A 23973-nucleotide genomic window follows, 5' to 3' on the forward strand; every position below is an offset into this window, starting at 1 on the left:
GCCGATTTTGCTGCACACTATGTGTTTTCAAAAAGCCGTGCAAGAACTCGTCAAGGGGCAAATAGTGACAATGAAGCTGAAGCTGCGCGCGTCGCAACGGTTGTGGTTTTATTAGAGAAGGAATAGACAGAGTGTTATTAGGTATAGCCCCTTCAATGTTAATATAGACCAGTGGTCGGCACACACATACCATCACAGTTTGCCTTGCATTAGTGTAAGTGTAAAAAACACGAAGTTGGCGCGCAGCGCTCTGACGCCTGACGTTTCTCTGTTTTGCACTGAAATTCTCTGCCGCAGAAGCAAAAAAACACGCCGAAGCTGAGAAAAAAAAGACCCGAAGACTCATGCCGAAGTCATACGAACATCTACGTTATACGTGAGCGAGCAGAGGATGGGCAGAACACTATCCTATGCTCACTAGATAGGCCGCTGCCGACCACTGATATAGACAGACATAATTATTTCAGAGCATTAGTTACGCTTTATTCTCCGTGGAGAGACGAACAGGCAGATTTAATACAGATAAATTGTGAGGAGTTTTACCAAGGGAATGAAAGGCTATTAAAGCCAATTTTGATAGATTTAATGCCATATAACGTTTGGAAGACACGCATAGAAGGGCCATGGAAGTAGAGGATAATATTGAGGAAAATATAGATAAGGAGGCCGCAGTTAATGAGGAGTTTAGGGCCCTGGCTTTTCCGGAAATATCTTCTCAAATAAATGTTTTAAACTTAAACCTTGTTCAAGAAATTGACCCGGATAGCAATATCTGGATAATAAAGCTCCCACCAATTATTCCCCCTGAAAACTTAGAAACTTTAGTTAGACCCTATGATTTGAAGCAAAAAACCTTTTTAACGCATGTTTTGTATAATGCAAGAAGAAATGCTAGTTTTTATGAGTTCGTTGGAGGCGGAGCAGGTGTCGGCAAGAGTAGACTTATTTACACGCTATTTCAGTCCCTTTCCAAGGAGTATAATGGTAGAGCAGGATGCGACTCAACTTCTGTTAAAATATTATTGTCTTTATCGACAGGCAAAGTTGCATTTGGTATCGGAGGCCCACACTTCATTCCATATTCTCTCTCCCATAAGCCCCAAATTGTTTAATACCAGGCTTTTTGATAATATGTCAAAATATCGATATTTTTTTTATAAAAATTATATGTTTAAATAGTTACAGGTAGATAATAAAAGCGATATTTGCGATTGCCGTAGTCGGATAACCGCAATCACAAAACCAAATGGATGTTTTTAAAATCGCTTAAAAATATATTTAAAGCTAAACAATACATCCTAGTATAGATTTGTTTTAGTAACATAAGGGAGAAAAAAATGCTTTTACAGCACTGAATCTATTTTTCATTGAAATAAAAAAAATTAAATCAATATTTTTACGAGATATTTAACATTTCTTTGAAATTATTTTTCAATAAAAAAAACAATATTCGAAACAGTATTTTTAAAAACATTCGACAGCCCTATGAAATACCCGGCGTTCTAGATGTATTGATCTTAAAGTATCTACTCATATGGACTCTCCCTTAATATATACTGCACACAGCCGATTAAAATCGCTGTTGAAATTTTTCTTCACATGGAGAGTCGCTGAAGCGAACAGTTGATCGGCACAAGCAAACCGAATCCGAAGGGAGATAATTCAATTTATGATCAACTTATGTTAATTTGTATTTTTATACCGCACCACCAGCACACAACTTCACTTCGGTTGAGTTATAGCCAGAAAGAGAAAGAAGCCAACTAACAGTGTGGCCATCGTATTCGGTTACAAATAATAACTTAAGTACTAAAACGATAAATACTGGAATGAAATTTTTGTATAGGAATAGGGGTATTCCAACAAGAGAGGACGAGAAAATTCAGTTGCTCCGAAAAAAAATGCAAAACAACGATAAAAAACTCAATACAATTTGTACGCCAGTTTGTGTAAAGATTTCAGCTCCAAATATTTATTTTATTGCTATTAGCAGTGGATGAGATTTCCATTTAGGCAAGTTTTCTGAAAATTAAAGAGGGACTTTCGTAGGCCAACAGTAACGCCACTAGAATTTTCACAACTAAGAACCGTTTGGACCCTTTTAAGTATTTATAACACCTTCCTTGCATACGGTTCTTTGAATATATCCATTTATATTTCCATTTTGAGGGGTGGATGAGGCTTCAAATGGCCTTTTCTTTAGATAAATAATGTATGTTTTGGTGCGACAGGTGCCAGGTCTTGCCAGAAAGGACATAAGCTGGAGGTTGGTCTATTCTTCAAAAGAGAGCATAGCAATACTTGATTTCAAAATGAGAACAATTTCTCAGTTCCGAGCCGTTGGAAGGCTACTCGGTCCAAAAACAAATTGCTTATAACGGCGCGACATTAGTCTAACTGCACATTCTTAAAAAAATATCGAAACACCAAATACAAAAATTACTTAAGCTCGAAAAAATACTGAATAAATACACTGAAATACTGAATCGATTTGCGTGTGCGGTCCCACTTTCCGCTGAAGCAAGTTGTTACAACTTTCCCCATCTTTTTCAACCACATCCATTTCAGCAAAGGCATGCAGAGGGCTGCCTTTTATCATAATACGGAAAGCTTGTACTGCTACATTAGCGATGTATGTTCCGATCATCTAATGCTTAAGTCTTTTCGTTGAGTCGTCCATAAACTCAAATGAAGCATAGATATTCCTGGCCTTTCCACAGGAGTGCGACTAGATTGCCAGTCAGTCGCTAGCGGAGCTCGGGCAAAAAGAGGCATTCTCGTAGTCATTCAAAGCTAACATTTCAAGTGGTCTTATTGACATATTGTACAAATTTAGCCTTTCGTATTTGAGTTTGCCATCTTTATGTACCGGCCTTTAGGGAGTGTTGTTATATATAAAATTCGGACTTATCTGCTGATAAAGTTTGAATCAAGTTTAAGGATTTATTCCAGCGGTTTACCTTTTTTTTAACTAGTAATTGTTTAGTGTAAGAAGATTTTAATCTGTGCCTTCACTTCATCTCTGGCTGCTGTAGAACTTTCAATTTTTTTAGTATATGCAAAAGGTTTTAGTTCAATGCTAGATTTGGATTCGTCTTCAACCAATTGCGATACGCACATTGATTGAGCGTTTTCAAATATTTTCGATAATAGGGCCACTGCGTGCACATTTGACACCACGAATAGCTACCACAGTGCCATATTAGTTAGCGTTAGGGAGGTAAGTGGGTAGGTTGTAAATATTTAAATATAATATTAATTGTATACATATACATCAACAATTATAGATATAATTAGTAATAAGGTAATTTAACATAATTATTTCTAATTAAAACAAGGAAGAACGCTATAGTCGAGTACCTCGACTATCAGATACCCGTTACTCAGCTAAAGGGACCAAAGGAAAATGGAGATATGCAAGCAGCAAATGCGCCACCTACCGGCGGTAGACAGATTTAAGCGTTGTGGGCGTTAGAGTGGGCGTGGCAAAGTTTTTTTCAATCAATCGATAGGTATTGACAAGACCAATACATTGCAGTTTAAATTTTTTATCTAGCATGAAAATTGTGTGCGCCACAGGCTTGGGCGGTTTGTGGGCGTTAGATTGCGTAATTAATATAATATTTATTTTATATAGTTATCATTTATAATTAAAATTATTATATATCATATATTTTTAGTTTTTTATTTTGGGTAGATTTATTTAATTAATATATATATATTATAATAATTTAAATATTATTTAGATAATATAATTTAAATTTATATTTTATTATTATAATTAATTAAATTTAATATATTATAATTATTTTATATTTATATTTATTTAATATATATTATATTAATTATATATTTTGTTTTATATAGTGATAATAATTATTAAATATATTATTAATTTTTATTTTCTTAACATATTTATAATTTTTATTAATACGAACAATCTGCGTGAGAGAACGCGATCCACGTCAACTAACGTCATAGCCATAGTTATTCTAGCATACTAGACTCGTTAAACGAAGTACGAATCTGCAGATCTCGCTAGCAGTTCCGAGCATCCGGACGACAGACGACGGACAGACGGACATGGCTAGATCGACTCGGCTAGTGATCCTGATCAAGAATATATATACTTTATGGGGTCGGAAACGCTTCCTTCTGCCTGTTACATACTTTCCGACGAATCTAGTATACCCTTTTACTCTACGAGTAACGGGTATAAAAATAAATAAGTAGCAGTAAGCTCAATTACTTTTGTATTAACAACAAGGAAGAACGCCATAGTTATTCAGCTAAAGGGACCAAAGGGAAACGGAGATATGCAAGCAGCAAAGCGAGATTGAAATGCGCCACCTACCGGCGGTAGACAGACTTAAGCGTTATGGGCGTTAGAGTGGGCGCGGCAATTTTATTTTTGGATCAATCGATAGGTATTGACGAGACCAATACATTTCAGTTAAAATTTAGCATGAAAATTGTGGGCGCCACAGGCTTGGGAGGTTTGTGGGCGTGGCATATTCGCGTACTAAACTTGCGCTGCGTACAAGGCTACGGAATCTAAATCTGGGAATTCAATTCTCTATCTTTGATAATTTCCGAGATATTCATGTTCATACTTACGATTTTTTTAAGTTTGTGGGCGGTTTGTGGACGTGGCAAACTTTTTTTTTGGTTAATCGATAGGTATTGACGAGAGCAATACATTTCAGTTAAATTTTATTCTAGCATTAAGACTGTAGGAGCCACAGTTTTGGGCGGTTTGTGGGCGTTAGAGTGGGCGTGGCACTCTGCTGAAACAAACTTGCGCTGCGTAAGAAACTCAGGAATCTGCACGCCAAATCTCAATAGCCTAGCTCTTATAGTTTCCGAGATCTCAGCGTTCATCCGGACAGACGGACATGGCTAGATCGACTCGGCTAGTGATCCTGATCAAGAATATATATACTTTATGGGGTCGGAAACGCTTCCTTCTGCCTGTTACATACTTTCCGACGAATCTAGTATACCCTTTTACTCTATAAAAATACCAAAAATAATAATAAGCTAATTTATTTCCTTATTAAAAAAAAAAACACCACACTGGTTTATAAGTTAGCGTTAGTGAGGATGAGTAGGTTGTGTAAATTTGTAAATATTTAAAAAATATTAATTATAATATTGTATAGATAGATAGAAAATCTAAAAATAAAGCAAATAATCAGTAAAAAAATGTTCTCATAGTAAGCTAAAATAATTATTTCTTATTAAAAAACTAAATAGGTAGCAGTAAACTTAATTACTTTTGTATTAAGAAAAGAAACAAAAACCAAAAAAAATGAATTTCCTAATAGTAAGGCTAAAAAGTATATATAAAATTATTTCCAGATTAAAGCAAAAAAACTTATTAGTAGGCTGTAGTAACGAAAAATATATTTGAGTTTTTTCGGTAAGGTATAACACGTATGCCTTCCGTATGGTACTGATATAGAAAAGTTTTGGGAAACGCGGAGTTTTCTAACTTGTTTAAAGTTTGAGATTGTATTTAGACAATTCACGTTAGAAAGCGTACATAGTATTTTAAAATACCTTTTCAACGACATATGGAACAACCCTGTAGTTTTAGTAGATCACAAGTTATGACGTATGCATTTTAGCTGTTTTCCCGCCAAACAAGCGGGTCTTTCTAAAATATGTAGAGCTAAAGTTTCTTATGTTAAGCTGTTTATCATCATTTAAAATTTTCGGGACCCTAAAACAACGTTTTGGGGCCAACCGACAAACAAAATACAATTTTCATTTTGAAAAGTTCCCCAATATCTTGTTTTGCGTATAACTTTTGTGTCATTCGACGCGGCGCATTTATCCCCAACGGTCCCAACATATCATATTTTCTTTATTCCAACTTTTATACTGTTACAGCTCTTTTACCCAAAACCAATTGCTATTTCTAAAATCATAATATTGCGATTGTTCCAAGGTTTATTTCGACTTATTTATCAGAGGCCTAGAAAGAGAAAAGTATATATGGCAGTTGCTGTGATTTGTTTGGGTAACTTAAATCTTTATGACTCAAGTAACTTAAACTAGCTGATTTTCATGTTAGAAGCTTTTAAAATTAACTTCTAAGTAGTTTTATGTTGTCGGCTTATAGTAGTGTGTTTGCCGTAAAATAAGATATTTTAATGCTGAAGCAAGCTTGTAAATGTTTTTAAATTCATCATCTCTGGCAGAAATTTCTTCAAAAAGCCTTCGAACTTTAATTCCGAATGCTATCATATATTATTTTGCGATCGTCACAAACCTTTACCTCGTTAAGAGGTGTTTTTGTTTTTTAATTCCATTTAAAAAGTTTTAATCATTACTGAACTCTTTTGACTCCGGTCCAAACTTTTATTTTGGAACACCATCATGTGTTTCTCATCTAGTAACGTGGAGTCACCTAACATAAGTGAAACAAAAAAGTGTCTATGCTCAACCAGAGACTAAGCTCGATTACCTTTTCGTGTTTTAAGCTGAGACTGAGAAAAAAGATTGAGCATATATTGGGAGCTCTGCTTATAGATTAGGAAATATATTTGCTAAGCGAGAACGGAAGCATCATTTGGGACCATTCTAGTATGGTTAGCAAAACAGTGTTTTTGGACAGCAATCTAAATTTTAGTAAGACACATAAAATCAAAATTCACACTGTATTCGATCTTTCTAATCATAGAAATCTTACTGTGAAAATGTTAGGGGAAACTTCGGGTACATGAACTCCTTTAAAGAGATTGAGTTAATTCAAGTTAATGCTTATAATAAACACATTCTTTCTATGCAAAGGATATGGATATCCAGTTAATTATGGACCCTTAATTTGGACAAATCCCAAAGGGGTATTTCGAAGTTAATGCGAGAAGCAATTCAAACAGTCGTCAAAAGCTACAGTAACTTGGTCACAAATTTATTTCGGACACTCAGATCTCTGCTCAGGAGGTCGTATATTGTTGTCTGGGATCGGCGTTGTCAGAACTAGCAATAAATGCCTTCATATGAACACCTTCACTCCAGAACAACGAGCTCGTATGCTTAGACCTACAAGCGTCCTGCAAAATGTGCCTCAGAGTACCACTGACATCTTTCAGAAAGGTTTGCTGGACAGATACGAACAAAGACCAGATTCTTATGAAGGCCTGTGTTTAGCCGATTTTGCTGCACACTATGAGTTTTCAAAAAGCCGTGCAAGAACTCGTCAAGGTGCCAATAGTGACAATGAAGCTGAAGAAGAAAATTATATTTTAGGAGAAGTTTATTGCGCGCTTCGCGACGGTAGTGGTTTTATTAGAGAAGGAATAGGCTGAGTTTTATTAGGTATAGCCCCTTCAATGTTAATATAGACAGACATAATTATTTCAGAGCATTAGTTATGCTTATTCTCCGTGGAGAGACGAACAGGCAGCTTTAATACAGAGAAATTGTGAGGAGTTTTACCAAGGGAATGAAGATGCTATTAAAGCCAATTTTGATAGATTTAATGCCATAGAACGTTTGGAAGACACGCATAGAAGGACCATGGAAGTAGATGACAATATTGAGGAAAATATAGATAAGGAGGCCGCAGTTTATAAGGAATTTAGGGCCCTGGCATTTCCGGAAATATCTTCTCAAATAAATGTTTTAAGCCTTGTTCAAGAAATTGACCCGGATAGCAATATCCGGATAATGAAGCTCCCACCAATAATTCCCCCAGAAAACTTAGCAACTTTAGTTAGACCCCATAATTTTAAGCAAAAAACCTTTTTAACGCATGTTTTTTATAATGCAAGAAGAAATGCTAGTTTTTATGAGTTCGTTGGAGGCGGAGCAGGTGTCGGCAAGAGTAGACTTATTTCCACGCTATTTCAGTCCCTTTCCAAGGAGTATAAAGGTAGAGCAGGATGCGACTCAACTTCTGTTAAAATATTATTGTCTTTATCCACAGGCAAAATTGCTTTTGGTATCGGAGGCCCACACTTCATTCCATATTCTCTCTCCCTTAAGCCCCAAATTGTTTAATACCAGGCTTGTTGATAATATATCAAAATATAGATATTTTTTTTTATATAAAAATTATATGTTTAAATAGTTACAGGTAGCTAATAAAAGCGATATTTGCGATTGCCGTAGTCGGATAACCGCAATCACAAAACCAAATGGATGTTTTTAAAATCGCTTAAAAATATATTTAAAGCTAAACAATACATCCTAGTATAGATTTGTTTTAGTAACATAAGGGAGAAAAAAATGCTTTTACAGCACTGAATCTATTTTTCATTGAAATAAAAAAAATTAAATCAATATTTTTACGAGATATTTAACATTTCTTTGAAATTATTTTTCAATAAAAAAAACAATATTCGAAACAGTATTTTTAAAAACATTCGACAGCCCTATGAAATACCCGGCGTTCTAGATGTATTGATCTTAAAGTATCTACTCATATGGACTCTCCCTTAATATATACTGCACACAGCCGATTAAAATCGCTGTTGAAATTTTTCTTCACATGGAGAGTCGCTGAAGCGAACAGTTGATCGGCACAAGCAAACCGAATCCGAAGGGAGATAATTCAATTTATGATCAACTTATGTTAATTTGTATTTTTATACCGCACCACCAGCACACAACTTCACTTCGGTAAAGTTATAGCCAGAAAGAGAAAGAAGCCAACTAACAGTGTGGCCATCGTATTCGGTTACAAATAATAACTTAAGTACTAAAACGATAAATACTGGAATGAAATTTTTGTATAGGAATAGGGGTATTCCAACAAGAGAGGACGAGCAAATTCAGTTGCTCCCAAAAAAATGAAAAACAACGATAAAAAACTCAATACAATTTGTACGCCAGTATGTGTAATGATTTCAGCTCCAAATAATTATTTTATTGCTATTAGCAGTGGATGAGATTTCCATTTAGGCAAGTTTTGTGAAAATTATAGAGGGACTTTCGTAGGCCAACAGTAACGCCACTAGAATTTTCACATCTTATAATTGTTTGGACCCTTTTAAGTATTTATAACACCTTCCTTGCATACGGTTCTTTGAATATGTCCATTTTGAGGGGTGGAAGAGGCTTCAAATGGCCTTATCTTTAGATAAATAATGTATGTTTTGGTGCGACAGATGCCAGGTCTTGCCAGGAAGGACATAAGCTGGAGGTTGGTCTATTCTTCAAAAAAGAGCATAGCAATACTTGATTTCAAAATGAGAACAATTTCTCAGTTCCGAGCCGTTGGAAGGCTTATCGGTCCAAAAACGAATTGCTTATAACGGCGCGCCATTACAGTCTAACTGCACATCCTTCTCAAAAAAATACCGAAACACCAAATACAAAAATGACTTAAGCTCGAAAAAATACTGAATAAATACACTGAAATACTGAATCGATATGCGTGTGCGGTCCCATTTTCCGCTCAAGCAAGTTGTTACAACTTTTCCCATCTTTTTCAACCACATCCATTTCAGCGAAGGCATGCAGAGGGCTGCCTTTTATCATAATACGGAAAGCTTGCACTGCTACATTAGCGATGTATGTTCCGATCATCTAATGCTTAAGTCTTTTCGTTGAGGCGTCCACAAACCCAAATAAAGCATATGATATTAATGGGTTTTCCAGTGCGACTAGATTGCCAGTCAGTAGCTAGCGGAGCTCGGACAAAAAAAGCCATGCTCGTATTCATTCAAAGCTAACATTTCAAGTGGTCTTATTGACATAATCTACAAATTTAGCCTTTCGTATTTGAGTTTGGCATCTTTATGTACCGGCCTTTAGAGAGTGTTGTTATTTATAAAATTCGGACTTATCTGCTGATAAAGTTTGAAACAGAGTTTAAGGATTTATTCCAGCGGACTACCTTTTTTATACCCTTGCAGAGGGTATATTGATTTCAGTCAGAAGTTTGCAACGCAGTGAAGGAGACGTTTCCGACCCCATAAAGTATATATATTCTTGATCAGCATGACTAGTCGAGTCGATCTAGCCATGTCCGTCCGTCCGTCTGTCCGTCCGTTTCTACGCAAACTAGTCTCTCAGTTTTAAAGCTATCGGGCTGAAACTTTCCCAAAATTCTTATATCTTTTGCAGGTAGTATATAAGTCGGAACCAGCCGGATCGGACAACTATAGAGCTATAAGATGCTCCCATAGGAATAATCGGAAAAAAAAATTGAAAAAATTATATCATTGGTGTTTTTTAGCATATAACCTCCTAAGCTTGGAAATAACATTTTTTAATTATTTTTGAATTTCGAATTAAATTTTATCGAAACCGAATGACTATTTCATATAGCTGCCATAGGAACGATATGAAAATTGGTGAAAAAATAATATGAAACTAATTATAGCTTCGGTGTTTTTCAACATATAACCTCCTACGCTTGGAAATAACACTTTTTAATTAGTTCTGAATTTCGAATTTAATTTTATCAAACTTGGATAACTGGATAGCTGCCATAGGAACGATCGGAAAATTGGTGGGAAAATAATATGAAACAAATTATAGCTTCCGTGTTTTTTAACATATAACCTCCTTCGCTTGGAAATAACATTTTTTAATTAGTTCTGAATTTGGTATTTAATTTTATCAAAATCGGACGACTATATCATATAGCTGCCATAGGAACGATCGTAAAATTGGTAGGAAAATAATATGAAACAAATTATAGCTTCGGTGTTTTTTGACATATTATCTCATACTATTGGGAATATCATTTTCTGTGTTTTTCAATTTAATAATTATAGCTGCAAGGGTATACAAGCTTCGGCTTGCCGAAGTTAACTTCCTTTCATGTTTTAACTAGAAATTGTTTAGTGTAAGAAGATTTTAATATGTGCCTTCACTACATATCTGGCTGCTGTAGGAGAATTTTCGATTTTTTAGTATATGCAAAAGGATTTAGTTCAATGCTAGATTTGGATTTGTCTTCAACCAATTGCGATACGCACATTAATTGAGCGTTTTCAAATATTTTCGATAATAGGGCCACTGCGTGCACATTTGAGACCACGAATAGCTACCACAGTGCTATATTAGTTAGCGTTAGGGAGGTAAAGTAGGTAGGTTGCAAATATTAAAATATAACTTATTATAATATATATATTTCTTATTAAAAAAATAAATAAGTAGCAGTAAACTCAATTACTTTTGTATTAACAAAACTACCAAAAATATTAATATGCTAATTTATTTCCTTATTAAAAAAAAACACCACCCTGGTACATATATAAGCTAGCGTTAGTGAGGCTGAGTAAGTTGTGTAAATTTGTAAATACTGAAAAAATATTAATTATAATATTGTATAGATAGATAAAAAATCTAAAAATAACGCAAAAAATCAGTAAAAAATGTTCTAATAATAAGGTAAAATAAATATTTCTTATTATAAAACTAAATAGGTAGCAGTAAACTTAATTACTTTTGTATTAACAAAAGAAACAAAAACCAAAAAAATAATAAGGCTAAAAAGTAAAGATAAAGTTATTTCCAGATTAAAGCAAAAAAACGAATTAGTAGGCTGTAGTAACGAAAAATATATTGTAGCAAGCACACACACACACATACATATTCCTAAGCATCTGTCATACATACATACTACGTTAAGTTAGGTCACACTATTATTAAACACACATTAACATCTCTGTTACTCTTAAGAAACACTATGCTTGTCTCACTCCCTCATACTGTATACCCCCAACGCTTGTGAAATAGGCTAAGCCTGTACAAATCTGTGCAATAAAGATCACTTTTGCTGCGACCGCCGAATAAGAAACACCCAGAAAGTGCCGTCTACAATTTCAGAAGTGGGATTACCGCGAAAAAATTTTTTTCTCGCGTCCTTACTGCCTACGAGCATAATAAAGCAAAAGTTATTAAGTCAGTTATTTAAAATAGTTTGTAGTCATGGACCCCATCGCTGCGGACGACTACACAGCATCAGAACTTCGATGTTGGCTGGAAAAACTTGGGTTGCCGAAAAGCGGCACCAAGGCAACACTAGCAGCGCGGTTGAATGGTGTGCACCCCGCAGCCCGAGGAGATTGTCCAGTACTGGACCCCAAGGACATGACCGACATTGAAGCTGGACCCGAGGAAAGGTCAAATACTGCTGAAAATCAAGGAACCGATCAGGACGATGTCGGGGCTACATCGCTGGAAGCCCAAAACAACGAAGAAGCTGACAACAACATGTGCGTTCCAGAAATTTCCATGCAATTGGAATCTCTGAAGCGTCACTTAGAAGTCGTCCAATTGGAAAATGAGTTTCTCAAATTGGAAGTTTCCCGGCGTCAGCCATTGAATAGAGTGACCGCACCTTCGACGAGCAACTTGCCAGAAATCCAGAACAATGTTTCCACACCAAATCAAACCAATGTCACCCTATCGAATTTGGGGAATATTGTTGAAGAGGCTGCCAGACCTAATACAACCATTTTTAACAACAACTCTTTGGTGACCACGGTGAAGGAAATGCTTCCACCTTTTGACGGTGCTGTTAACAGCAAAGTGCCAGTTAACACTTGGATCGCACAGCTCAACGCGATCATAAAAATGTACAAGCTGAGCGAAGACATAACTCGCATGCTGGTTATGTCAAAGTTGAATGACCGAGCTCAAATTTGGTTGTACTCTTCTGAGAACTTTCTGTCCTTGCCAGCCCAGGACCTCTTAACTCAACTCGCAGAGGCTTTTCAGTCAAAAGAGAGCAAGATAATGTCCAGACGCAAGTTCCAGGAGCGAAAGTGGCAACCAGCTGAAGACTTTGCTACGTACTTTAACGACAAGACCCTGTTGGCTGCACACATCAGAATAGACGACGAGGAATTAATCGACAGTATCATCGAAGGAATACCGGATACTCTTCTACGACAACAGGCACACATGCACTGTTTTAATTCGTCTGCCCAGCTGTTGCAGGCATTCTCCAAAGTAACATTGCGGAAACCATCTCTCGCATTTGGACGCCACAAAGACGTTTCTGGAAATCAGCCCGGACCCGCTGTAAGATGCTTCAACTGTAACTCCATGGGTCACTTCGCAGCCGACTGCCGCAAGCCTAAGCGCGCGTACGGCGCTTGCTACGGTTGCGGAAGTTTGGAGCACCTGATATCCCATTGCAACGAGAAGAAGAACGCAACCAAAAATGAATATGTGAGACCGTTTAAAATTTACTTTAATTCACAGTCTAATCAGTGCCTATTCACAGAATGCCTAATCGATTCTGGGAGTCCAATTAGTTTTACGAAGTTATCCTGCGTTGAAAACATTCTAAGAAGTAATATCGTTAACGTTAATGAAAACAACTTGTCGCATTACTTTGGCTTGAACCACAGCCCTTTAGACATATATGGAAAGATATCATGTTTTGTTATTATGAATAAAGTGAAGTTTAATTTTGAATTATTAATTGTGGCAAACGAATCGATGGCATATAGCACTGTTTTAGGAAGAGATTTTATGAACATTTGTAACTTTAAGATTGTCAGGGAAAATGATTGTTCAAATGATAGTTGTACTGATGATCGTTCAAATGATAGTTGTACTGATGATCGTTCAAATGATGATTGTGCTGATGATCGTTTAAATGACAGTGGGGTTGATGATCGTTTAAAGGATATTTTTTCAAAAGATAGTTGTATTGCAAATGATCGCTCAGATAATGGTAATAGTGAGAAGGATAGTAGTTTTAAATTTTATTGCTCAAATGTTGGTCAGACTGGAAACGATTGTGCTACTGATAGCTGTGAGAAAGATGATTGTCTCAATGATAGTATAAAGGTTTATTGTGGTTACAAAGAAACGCAAAGTTATTCGTGTAAAACGATAGAGTCAAGTCAAAATTTAAGTGTCCAACCCAGCGATCATTTCGAGTCAGAAATTATGTCAATTGAATACCCTGATCCAGCCGAAAGCAACCTGTTAAATATTAGCGACAAGTGTGAGTTTACGTTAAAGCCTAGTACTCAGATCGGCTAAGAGTTTCACTAGTCGAAAAATCTTATTCTTCGTAGTGTGACCGAAGTTTTCAAAGTTCACCCGCCATGCATGTGGCATGGTCTTACTGTCAAGCAGCTGGGTTTGTTGACAAACGGAAAACAAATCAATTGGAGCAATTTAAAAAAGAAGAGTCTGCTGGTGCACCAAAAAATTAAAATAAAAATAAATGAAATTTTCAACGAATGTTTTTATTTATTTAAATAAGAAGCTTAAGGCTTCCTTCTCGTCCCACGGATGCTTCGCCATCTTTCCCGCGCCATCTGTAGTCCAGCTCCGAGCTGGCCAATAATGGCTGGTGATGGCTCCTCCAGCTGTCCCTTAGCGGGCGACCTTATTTCCTCCTCCCTATAGAAGCCGGCGCATCCTCTATCTCCGCTCCATCACCAGCTGCCAAGTAGCTGGTGAAGGAGGAGTCCTCAATGGAGAGCTCGTCGGAGATCGAGCGATGTCCCATGTTCCTTCCCACTGGGATTCTCTAGTGGATCTCCACCAGCGCTTCAACTATTCTGCGGATTTGCCCCTGTTGTGGTATTGCTTCCTGTCGGTCAAGTCCCACAACAATGGGCAACAGCTTGGATTAGGCGTCCTTTTTCATCTGCACTGACCTTTAGCCGTTTTGGGTGTTTTTCTTGCATTTTTAATTTTTAAATGCCCCACCGCTTCTGCGCGAACACCGCCAAAGATTAAATTTCTTATTCTTTGGGACGCGGCTAACGGTGTTCATCGAAAATTCACTCGCGAAATCTGGTATTTTTCTGGTATTTCCTTAGCTCATCTGAGTACCGCGCTGAAAAACAGACCCGACGAAAACCTTTAGCCGCCTGTTTGCCTCTCGCTCACTCCTATGGTTAGCTCGCGGTTTTCGTCGATGTGAGTACTAGGCTGAAGAAAAAAACTGATAGATATTTTTGATAAGTTTTATACGAAACCGAAACGGCCAGAGATCCCCTTAGTAAAATGGAAAATGAAACTGAATTTTGATAAAACTAAACCGTTTAATTACCCTCCAAGGCGTTTATCATACGCAGAGAAAAGTCAAGTTCAAAATTTATTAGACGATTACATAAAAAACGGTATTATTAGAGTAAGCGAGTCTGAGTATGCATCACCTATAGTTCTAGTTAAGAAAAAGTCTGGAGAATTAAGAATGTGCGTAGATTACCGAACCCTCAACAAAAACATGCTTAAAGATAACTACCCCACCCCCTTAATAGATGACCTTATTGATAAACTGTCTGAAAAAACTATTTTTATTAAGTTAGACCTCAAAAATGGGTTCTTTCACGTGCACATGCACGAGGATTCAATTAAGTATACCGCTTTTACAACACCTATGGGTCAGTATGAATGGCTTAGAATGCCATTTGGTTTACGAAACGCACCAGCAGTTTTTCAAAGATTTGTAAACAAAATCTTTGCCGATTTGGTTAAAGAAGATAAGGTTCTAATTTATATGGATGACATTTTAATAGCAACGAAAGATAGTAAGATTCATATGGAGATATTAACGGAGGTCTTTAAACGACTGGTAGATAACAAGCTTGAGCTTAGGTTAGACAAGTGTGAGTTCCTTCAAAGAGAAATAAAGTATTTAGGATACATAATATCGGGAGAGGGTATTAAACCTGATTCGAAAGGTATGCAAGCAGTAAAAGATTTTCCTGTACCGACAAAAACGCATGAGGTTCAAAGTTTTCTTGGACTGTGCTCCTATTTCAGACGCTTTGTCAAAGATTTTTCCACAAAAGCAAAGCCTTTGTATGATCTTGTAAGAAAGGACAGAAAGTTCGAATTTGGTGCGAAAGAGTTAGAGTGTTTTGAAATATTAAAAGTAAATCTTTTGAAAGCCCCTATTCTGGCCTTGTACAATCCAAAAGACCCAACAGAGTTACATTGTGATGCTAGCGCCCTAGGTTTTGGTTCAATTTTAATGCAGAAGAAGAAAGATAGTAAGTTTCACCCCGTGTTCTATTTTTCTAAACGCACGACGGATGTGGAGTCGAAGTACCATAGTTTCGAAATAGAAACGCTCGCTGTAGTTTACTCGTTACAACGCTTTAGAATCTATCTTCAAGGAATACATTTTAAAATAGTTACAGATTGTAGTGCTCTTACCCTGGCGTTAAATAAAAAGGAATTATGCCCAAGAATTGCCAGGTGGGCACTTTTTCTTCAAGATTATGACTACACTCTAGAACATAGAGCCGGCAAGCGTATGCAGCATGTCGATGCACTTAGCAGGAACACACACATACTGACAATCGATTCTAATTCATTTGAAGAAAACTTAGTTATATGTCAAAGTAGAGATGAGAAAATCAAAAGTATAGCTAAGAAACTTCAGGAAACAGAATTAAAGGATTATGAGATGCGGAATGGAATAATTTACAAAAAAAAGAATAAGGATGGTCTTTTATTTTATGTGCCAAGCGAAATGGAAAGCCACGTTCTTTTTAGTTACCACGATCAATTAGGACATGTTGGAATAGATAAGATGGTAGAAATTATCTCAAAAAGTTACTGGTTCCCTAAAGTTCGTGAAAAATGCAAGCGGCACATTAATAATTGTTTGAAATGTATCGCCTATTCTGATAAGTCTGGTAAAGACGAAGGTTTCCTTCACAGCATCCCCAAAGTAAGCATTCCCTTTGATGTCATACACATAGACCATTATGGCCCGGTAGACAAAAGTAGAGCCAACAAACACGTACTGGTGATTATAGACGCATTTACAAAGTATGTAAGACTTTATCCGGCAAAAACTACAAAGTCTAGGGAAGCAATAGTAGCATTAAAGGACTATTTTAGGTCGTATAGATGGCCGCGATGCGTGATCTCAGACCGTGGGACATGCCTCACATCTAAAGAATTTCATGACTTCTTAGAGGAAAACGAAGTGAAACACATTAAGATAGCCACTTGATCGCCGCATGCTAATGGGCAAGTCGAAAGAGTAAATAGAAGCATAGGACCCATGATCGCTAAATTGACTGATCCAGACAAGGGATTGTTCTGGGATACAGTTTTAGAAACAGTTGAACACGCACTGAATAATACGATCCAAAGACCAGTTAGTCAGCACCCAAGTCAAGTTTTATTCGGAGTGTCTCAAAAGGGAAAAGTTATAGATAGCTTAAAAGAGAAATTAGAAGAGTTGAATAAAGTTAGGGAAAGTAGAAATTTAGAAGTAATTAGAGATAAAGCTACTCAGAGCATCGAGAAGCTGCAAGAATACAATAAGTTACGCACGGACCTTAAGAGAAAGAATCCTAAAGAGTACCAGACGGACGATTTAGTTATGATCAAAAACTTCGATTCTCATGTAGGCGTATCCAAAAAGCTAATTCCAAAATTCAAAGGACCATACAGAGTGACAAAGGTGCTTCCTAATGATAGGTATGTCTTGGAGGATGTTGAAGGTTTTCAACAGTCTAGGCTTCCTTATAAGGGAGTTTGGGCAGTAGCAAATATACGACCATGGATTAATAATGCAAATAGTTAAGAGATCAGGAGCTCTCTGGTCAGGATGGCCGAATTGTAGCAAGCACACACACACACATACATATTCCTAAGCATCTGTCATACATACATACTACGTTAAGTTAGGTCACACTATTATTAAACACACATTAACATCTCTGTTACTCTTAAGAAACACTATGCTTGTCTCACTCCCTCATACTGTATACCCCCAACGCTTGTGAAATAGGCTAAGCCTGTACAAATCTGTGCAATAAAGATCACTTTTGCTGCGACCGCCGAATAAGAAACACCCAGAAAGTGCCGTCTACAATATTTGAATTTTTTCGGTAAGGTATAACACGTATGCCTTCCGTATGGTACTGATATAGAAAAGTTTTGAGAAACGCGGAGTTTTCTAACTTGTTTAAAGTTTGAGATTGTATTTAGACAATTCACGTTAGAAAGCGTACATACACCCAAAAAAAAATGATCATAGAAACTAAACTATTCGTACATTAAAACTAAACTATTGAGTGTCAAAAATATCTGGATAAGATGTGTATTAACCTTATGACACCGAAAGTATTAAACTGAAACTTTCGAAGTTATCAAAGTTAAACTAACGAGTATACAATCTATACTCACTCAGTGTACTGAAATTTTTGCTGATAGTTTACTTTTTATACTATTTAGTATAAAAGCTATGCTATGTAGTCTCCGTTTTATACTATTTCGTATAGATATTAAACTAATCTAGAGAGCCGTAGTATACTTTTTGAGCTATTTATCGAAATCGTTAGTATACATTTTATACTATTTCGTATACATTTTATACTATTTCGTATAAGACTTATACGATTTCCCCGTTGCCTGTAGTATAAAATGTATATTATTTTGTTTTTCGTGGTATCCCAATAATCCCAAACCCAATAAAATCACGTTGTATGTTGTTTTTCTTTTATTACTATTTCATATATTATTTTGTTATTATTTCATAAATATTTATACAGTTTTATTTAAAATGATTTTAATCTTACATAGCTAACAGCATTTTTTTTATGATATTTTACAGGGGGACCTTGGAAACTACTTATGTTATTAATTTTTAAAGAATTTTCTTTTCCACTGTATAGGCTTGATAGTGCTCATTAAACTTCAAATGATAATTTTAAACTAGTTTCAGCACTTTAAGGGATTCCATTTTGAGAGCCACTCGGAATATCGTCCAAATCTTCATTACTGTCAAAATATTCAATGTTGTGGTCCCCTGAATTACCCTGAGATCTGTACTCCTCGGTCCCTGTGTTGGTCAAGTTGTGGACAGATTTTATATTTATATAAATAAATTTCCCTTAAATTGTGGTGATGCTTAAAGTGTAAGCATAAATTATTGAGGTCAGAAAATTCTTTAAAACACTTAAAGCAACGCATGTTGTTAATGGCTAGGTATTAATATTATAAAAGAACTAAATATAGAAATTAAAAATATAAGACTTAACTAATAACAGAATATTTCAAGATCTTAAAATTAAAAAGGATATGAATAAATTTTCAAATTAAAAATATTTTACAAAGTATTCACATTTTGTTTAAATCTTCAATGACATTGGATACGCACGGATATATAATATCAAATTCAGTTTTCATATTATAGAAAAAATATTGTAAAAAAGACCAAACTTTATGGGATTCATTTGGGTACTTTAGACCAAATACTTGATAAATTTTAAAACATATATCTAGTGCAATAATGAAAGAGTTAAACTTATAAAAGGACTTTCCAAAGCTAACATAGAATTCAACCAAATTGAAAATGTCCACGCCCACAACAATTATAAATGGTTGAATGGGGGAGTTTGACTCGACACTTTTTCTGTTCAATGTTTCAATTATGTTTTGAATGTCATTGATTTCGGTGACGTGCAATACCGCGCTGCTAACGCTGTCTTCGATGGTCGCCTTTCGACAGAACTTCTGGTCCGCTTGAGTAACAGTGTACCGGTACGTTGGTTTTATAACAGCGTGCAAGGCCATAAACAATATACAGTCCCTTGGGCCTAAGATGTAAAAGAATTTAGTTCTTAAATAAAAATATCATTACTTAAAAAAATGTACTTACCATCGCCAACAACATTGCCGAACTCTTGCTCCGGTGGTCTTCATCAGCATTTAGCGATCAGACCCGAAGCGGCGACATTAAAGTAGGACATGCTGATCGTCTTCAACAATCCCACTGCCGCACTCTGGACAACCGTTCTCCGTGTCGTGCCCGAAGCGCTTAAGGAAGCTTCGGAAGCAACCATGTCCACTCAGCGCCTGCGTGAGGTAGAAATCTACCTGGCCGTGCTTCCTATTTACCCTTGCGTCCAGCGTCCAGCGTCCCTTGCTGGAGTTGTCCCAGGCTGCCTGCCAGTTGTCGACGCTCTGCATCCTGGCACTCCTCTTCACCTCGGTCTTGGTTCTGTGGCTCCCGCACCAGTTCACATAGGGGAACTTGGCCTGCAATGACGAGCGCTGCGTCGTCCGAGATCGTCCGGATGGCAATAATAATTAACGCGTCAAGCAACGCCAACTCCGGTAGCATTTTCTGTGTTCGTATACTCGCTTTTGTCCTGGTTTCACACCAAAATATATGTTCGAATAATCGCTATTGTCCTAGTTTCACACCATGAAAAACTATTTAATGTTCAGTATACTATTTATACTACTGAGTCTCACTCATATAATAATTAGTATAAGCTTAATACTACAAAGTATACAGTTGAAACTAATAAGTGTTGAGTTAATACTTACATCTTTTTACTAACTTTAGTATACTTTTAACACAACGCTTATTAAGTGTATACTTTTGGTTTTTTTTTTGGGTGTAGTATTTTAAAATACCTTTTCAACGACATATGGAACAACCCTGTAGCTTTAGTAGATCACAAGTTATGACGTATGCATTTTAGCTGTTTTCCCGCCAAACAAGCGGGTCTTTCTAATATATGTAGAGCTAAAGTTTCTTATGTTAAGCTGTTTATCATCATTTAAAATTTTTGGGACCCTAAAACAACGTTTTGGGGCCAACCGACAAACAAAATACAATTTTCATTTTGAAAAGTTCCCCAATATCTTGTTTTGCGTATAACTTTTGTGTCATTCGACGCGGCGCATTTATCCCCAACGGTCCCAACATTTCATATTTTCTTTATTCTAACTTTTATACTGTTACAGCTCTTTTACCCAAAACCAATTGCTATTTCTAAAATCATAATGCGATTATTCCAAGGTTTATTTCGACTTATTTATCAGAGGCCTAGAAAGAGAAAAGTATATATGGCAGTTGCTGTGATTTGTTTGGGTAACTTTAAACTTTATGACTCAAGTAACTTAAACTAGCTGATTTTCATGTTAGAAGCTTTTAAAATTAACTTCTAAGTAGTTTTATGTTGTCGGCTTATAGAAGTGTGTTTGCCGTAAAATCTGACACTTCTAATACGACTTTAAGATATTTTAATGCTGAAAAAAGCTTGTGAATGTTTTTAAATTCATCATCTCTGGCAGAAATTTCTTCAAAAAGCCTTCGAACTTTAATTCCGAATGCTATCACATATTATTTTACGATCGTCACAAACCTTTACCTCGTTAAGAGGTGTTTTTGTTTTTTAATTCCAGTTAAAAAGTTTTGATCATTACTGAACTCTTTTGACTCCGGTCCAAACTTTTATTTTGGAACACCATCATGTGTTTCTCATCTAGTAACGTGGAGTCACCTAACATAAGTGAAACAAAAAAGTGTCTATGCTCAACCAGAGACTAAGCTCGATTACTTTTTCGTGCTTTAAGCTGAGACTGAGAAAAAAGATTGAGCATATATTGGGAGCTCTGCTTATAGATTAAGAAATATATTTGCTAAGCGAGAACGGAAGCATCATTTGGGACCATTCTAGTATGGTTAGCAAAACAGTGTTTTTGGACAGCAATCTAAATTTTAGTAAGACACATAAAATCAAAATCCTCACTGTATTCGATCTTTCTAATCATAGAAATCTTACTGTGAAAATGTTAGGGGAAACTTCGGGTACATGAACTCCTTTAAAGAGATTGAGAAGATATAAATCTTTGCAGCATGGCATTTCCTGGGTTCAAGGCCAAGAACAACATTTTCTTTCATGCGTTAAAGAACGCATGTGGGTCATTCCACGTCCAACGTGTCACGAATTTGTGGTCAACTTTTTAAGCTGACTCACACCACTCTTAAAGTGCATTGCACTACATTTTTAGCATATTTTTGCCGACCTAATCGTTCTTCTGCCTAGTGATGACCCCAAAAAGCTGGCGATGTTGTGCTACCGGATTCAGCGGTATACATTTATGCAATGAGCTGATGGAGCAGAAAATTAATCGGGGAAAAAGCGAAGAATAACTCGTTAAGGGCCGATCTTAGTGCACACCGTGCAGATTGGGTAGCTATATAAACTACGCTACTGTATGGAATTGGTATCAGTCGCAGTTCAAGCAGCCAAACCAGCTCCCATCTTCCTTCTCACAACAATCAATCAATCAAGATGAAATCCTTCGTGTGCATCGCTCTGGTCGCCTTCACCGCAGCCGCTTTGGCTCTGCCCACCAACGTGGCTTCGGCCACCGGACAGACTAGCTCCACGGTATCCCTGACTTCCCAGGACGGCGAGCTGGAGGGACTCGCCGGTCAGGGATTCGGAGACCTGACTCGTCTTCGTAAGTCCGCCTACGGCGGAAGCTCCGGTGGCTATGGAGTCTCCAGCGTACCAGCCCCTCCCTGCCCCAAGAACTACCTGTTCAGCTGCCAGCCTAATCTCGCCCCGGTGCCGTGCAGTGCTCCAGCCCCCAGCTACGGATCCGCCGGTGCCTACTCTTCTCCGGTGGCCTCCTACGTCGCTCCTAACTATGGAGTCCCCCAGCACCAGCAACAGCTTTTCAGCGCCTCTTACGTGCCACAGTCCTACGGATACCAGTACTAAGTGACAACTGATTTCATCCACGATCCCAGGCCACGTACTACGAAATCTATTGCTGAGAAACATAAACTTTAATGGATTTTAAAAAATTAACCCAAAAATATGTATTGCAATAAATCACAAAACCGCATAGAACTTGAACAATTGTTGTGTTGATGTCACAAGAACTTAGAAGTTAAAAGCTTTGGAGAAGTGCGTTTTCACTTTTCAGCCCCACACAGTACAAAGCAGCATTATTTTTTAGTAAGGCACTTTTCTGCCTACTATTTTATTATTTAGAATCTCTGAAGATCTATATTTTGATAGAGCCATGTTTATGGGGATACGCCACGATTATGGGGGCCTAGGTGACCACTAAGATTCGATGTGTCCGCGCAGCGGCTCCAAACATTTCCAAAAATAGATAGAATGAGCTAAATAAATCATTTTAAATGCCCCATTACCCCCAAAAAAAATTATATAATCGCGGTTCTCACTGAAATTTAGATGACTTTTTGATCACGGCTGTATCTATGACCCACATGCTTAAGTTTTTTTTCCAAATCTCTAACATGCTTTTAAGTATTTTTAAAAATTTGCTTGAAGAGAGAACGGGTGCAAGGAGCAAGCGCTATTACAAAGATGGATTTCCCTTCGTCTTTGGTCGAAGCAAAGAGACGAGGGGTAGGGCTGAAAGGGAAGGGGAGGGGCAGTTACAGTAAAAAATATTTGTATGTTTTTTTTAAAGTTTTTGGAAGAGGAAGAACAAAAACAGGGTCCTAATTAACGTTAGCAATGGCACAGAACCAGAAAAATTATAAAAAAACCTGTTAGAGAAGTCGAAATGTTTTAAAGTTATTTTTTAAGTTTACGCCTAGCATTTTTGACCAAGTTCGAATTTGTATTGATAAAGCAAACAAAACCAAAAAATTTACTTTTTGCACTGTAAGCAAATAAGCGTATGTTTGGATGTTTTTTTAATATTTATTTTGCTTATATTATGTGTGTGTATGTTTGTAGTCGTATGTGAATAGGTTTAGGATAATCGTTAAAAAAATCCGAAAAGTTACTAAGTTGCATATTTTGAAAGCGTGAAAATATTGGCAGTGTTTATGCCGCACAGCCGAATTCATTCATTAAATGCCAGACAGGCAAAAAAAGGTGTACGTCTGGCTTTTTGCTTTAAGCACTTCATAAATGACAATCGTAAAAATAATATACGAAAACTTAATTGGATTGTTGCTAAGTGGAGAAGAAACCTGTTAAGAAAAATTGGATGGCTCTTGAATGCGTGAAATCAAATGCCTGCACTTATTTATTCTCAGCTGATAGAAATGCCAGACGGACAAAAATAAATGTAATATTTTGAACGTCCGGCTTCATTGCTCTCAGTATTTCATAAACGCCAGTAGTTAGAATAAATTAGGAAAACTAATTTTTATTGCCGCTTAATAAAGAAACAACCTGTTAGGGGCAAGGTAGATTTGTTTACTTGTTGCGATTGATTTTACAAACGGCAACGAGTTTGACTTTTAAATTACAGAACATTTTACATTTTTAA

At 36.7% G+C, this 23973-nt stretch overlaps 2 protein-coding genes across 2 annotated transcripts; both read left to right on the plus strand.

The window, feature by feature from the left end:
- Nucleotides 1-12631: 12631 nt before the first annotated feature.
- On the plus strand, nucleotides 12632-13399 carry LOC119547998. The gene is made up of 2 exons (XM_037855057.1): nucleotides 12632-13143; nucleotides 13199-13399. The coding sequence occupies exons 1-2, from the start codon at nucleotides 12706-12708 to the stop codon at nucleotides 13205-13207; spliced, it is 447 nt and encodes a 148-aa protein (XP_037710985.1). The 5' UTR covers nucleotides 12632-12705; the 3' UTR covers nucleotides 13208-13399.
- Nucleotides 13400-21923: 8524 nt separating this feature from the next.
- Nucleotides 21924-22574, plus strand: LOC119546993 (vitelline membrane protein Vm26Aa). Its single transcript, XM_037853657.1, has one exon. The coding sequence runs from the start codon at nucleotides 22002-22004 to the stop codon at nucleotides 22434-22436; it is 435 nt and encodes a 144-aa protein (XP_037709585.1). The 5' UTR covers nucleotides 21924-22001; the 3' UTR covers nucleotides 22437-22574.
- The last annotated feature ends 1399 nt before the right edge of the window (nucleotides 22575-23973 follow it).

This window comes from Drosophila subpulchrella, chromosome 2L (assembly GCF_014743375.2).
Source record: "Drosophila subpulchrella strain 33 F10 #4 breed RU33 chromosome 2L, RU_Dsub_v1.1 Primary Assembly, whole genome shotgun sequence".
NCBI lineage: Eukaryota > Metazoa > Arthropoda > Insecta > Diptera > Drosophilidae > Drosophila > Drosophila subpulchrella.

What these genes read in the sequence shown, in the direction of transcription:
- LOC119546993 (XM_037853657.1), top strand. Translation starts at nt 22,002, where the DNA reads ATGAAATCCTTCGTGTGCATCGCTCTGGTCGCCTTCACCGCAGCCGCT.
- LOC119547998 (XM_037855057.1), top strand. Translation starts at nt 12,706, where the DNA reads ATGTCCAGACGCAAGTTCCAGGAGCGAAAGTGGCAACCAGCTGAAGAC.